This window comes from Sardina pilchardus, chromosome 20 (genome assembly GCF_963854185.1).
Source record: "Sardina pilchardus chromosome 20, fSarPil1.1, whole genome shotgun sequence".
NCBI lineage: Eukaryota > Metazoa > Chordata > Actinopteri > Clupeiformes > Clupeidae > Sardina > Sardina pilchardus.
This window is the reverse complement of record NC_085013.1, coordinates 30776265-30778764: the sequence shown is the minus strand read 5'-3', so window position 1 is coordinate 30778764 and position 2500 is coordinate 30776265. Positions and strand designations below refer to the sequence as shown.

General features: G+C 51.7%; 1 protein-coding gene across 1 annotated transcript in view; it reads left to right on the top strand.

Moving 5' to 3' along the window:
* LOC134067058 (uncharacterized) overlaps nt 1–2500 on the top strand; it is a 103082-nt gene that overhangs the window by 63874 nt on the left and 36708 nt on the right. Inside the window, exons 57-58 of the mRNA XM_062522112.1 lie at nt 779–1059; nt 1659–2111. Of these exons, the coding sequence (XP_062378096.1) occupies nt 779–1059; nt 1659–2111 (734 nt within the window). The remainder of the gene's footprint in view (nt 1–778; nt 1060–1658; nt 2112–2500) is intronic.

The window sequence follows — 2500 nt, the reverse complement described above, 5'->3', positions numbered from 1 at the left end:
TTAGTGTGTTAGAGCAGTCCTGTGTCATGTTGTCCTGTAGAGTAAGTAAGTGTGTTAGAGCAGTCCTGTGTCATGTTGTCCTGTGTCATGTTGTCCTGTAGAGTTAGAGCAGTCCTGTGTCATGTTGTCCTGTAGAGTTAGTGTGTTAGAGCAGTCCTGTGTCATGTTGTCCTGTAGAGTTAGTGTGTTAGAGCAGTCCTGTGTCATGTTGTCCTGTAGAGTTAGTGTGTTAGAGCAGTCCTGTGTCATGTTGTCCTGTAGAGTAAGTAAGTGTGTTAGCGCAGTCCTGTGTCATGTTGTCCTGTAGAGTTCGTGTGTTAGAGCAGTCCTGTGTCATGTTGTCCTGTAGAGTTAGTGTGTCAGAGCAGTCCTGTGTCATGTTGTCCTGTAGAGTTAGTGTGTTAGAGCAGTCCTGTGTCATGTTGTCCTGTGTCATGTTGTCCTGTAGAGTTAGTGTGTTAGCGCAGTCCTGTGTCATATTGTCCTGTAGAGTTAGTGTGTTAGAGCAGTCCTGTGTCATGTTGTCCTGTAGAGTTAGAGCAGTCCTGTGTCATGGTGTCCTGTGTCATGTTGTCCTGTTGAGTTAGTGTGTTAGAGCAGTCCTGTGTCATGTTGTCCTGTAGAGTTCGTGTGTTGGAGCAGTCCTGTGTCATGTTGTCCTGTAGTTAGTGTATTAGAGCAGTCCTGTGTCATGTTGTCCTGTAGAGTTAGTGTGTTGGAGCAGTCCTGTGTCATGTTGTCCTGTAGTCCTGTGTCATGGTTGCTTGTTGTCTTGCAGGAGTGCAAGCGCAGTGCTCAGAGAGAGATCTCCGCCCTCTCCCAGCTGCTCCATGCTAACACTAGCCCTGACGCTAACGGTGAAGGTCATGACCTTGAGGACGGCGACCTTGAGGCAGAGCAGCAGCTGGAGGGTCAGTGGTCATCCGCCCTATGGGACGCCTCAGCAGCGGTGGTCTCCAAGGAGACGGAGCTGGGGCTGGTGACGGACTTCAGTCGTCAGATGCAGACGGTTAAGGACGCCCTGAAGGGCCTGCAGACAGAACTGGACAACGTCAAGACGTGGGTGTCATGGCAACACTACATTATTTCATCATTCATGTAATGCTTAGATTAATGAAACATAATGTATATAATTTCATCACACACGTAATGCTTAGATTACTCAAACATAACGTATATCATTTCATCACACGCGCAATGCTTAGATTAATTAAACATAACGTATATCATTTCATCACACGCGCAATGCTTAGATTAATTAAACATAACGTATATCATTTTATCATTAACGCAACACTTAGATTAATCAAACATAATGTATATCATTTCATCATTATCATTACAGGTATTGATATTTGTCATCTTTGCACAGAATCCTCAAGTGCATTCAAATTAGTTTGCAAACACTTTTCCGTTAGCCTTGAGTTTTCAGCGAACGTTTGCAAACAGTCTGAGGAGGTACAGTAGTTCTGTGCGAACATGTAGTGGAACTGGACGTGAGTTTGATGAAGGAAACAATGCAATTACAGTTGGAATGTTAATTAAGAACATTTGTATTTGTATTTGTATTGTGTTGTATTTGGCCCTGAGTAGCACCTGAACTGTGCCCTTTAGCCTGTGCCCTTTGACCTGTGACCTTTGCCCCTTGCCCTGTGCAGGACTCCGCAGGAGAGCAGCTTCCTGGAGGCGGTGCGTGTGCAGGCGTTCCTGCGCAGCATGGAGCAGGAGAGGTGCATTGTGGGAGAGCTGCTGCGGACGCTGGCCAGCCTGGCGCCGCGTCTGAGCGAGCCGGACCGCGCGAGCGCGCACACACAGCTGCGGAGGCTGCAGGCGGAGTGGCGTGCGCTGGAGCGCGAGGGGGAGAGGACCCTGCAGCGCGTGCAGCACTTCTCGCGCGAGAGCGCCCTCTTGCTGCAGGAGGCCACCGGGCTGCAGGAGCACCTGCGCCACCTCCAGAGGGCGCTAGAGCCCTCGCCGCCCACCGCTCCGCCACCCTGGGACCCCAAAGCGGCGCGCGAGGCCATGCTGCTGACCGCAGAGCTGACCGCCGCCCAGCAGAGCTACCTGCACCTGCAGCACAGCGCAGAGGCCCTCACACACAGCGCACACAGGTCAGCGCACACACACACACACACACACACTCACACACACACACACACACACACACACACACACACACCTGCAGCACAGCGCAGAGGTCCTCACACACAGCGCACACAGGTGAGGCACACACACACACACACGCACACACACACACACACACACACACACACACACACACACACACACCTGCAGCACAGCGCAGAGGTCCTCACACACAGCGCACACAGGTGAGGCACACACACACACACACGCACACACACACACACACACACACACACCTGCAGCACAGCGCAGAGGCCCTCACACACAGCGCACACAGGTGAGGCACACACACACACACACACACACACACACACACACACCTGCAGCACAGCGCAGAGGCCCTCACACACAGTGC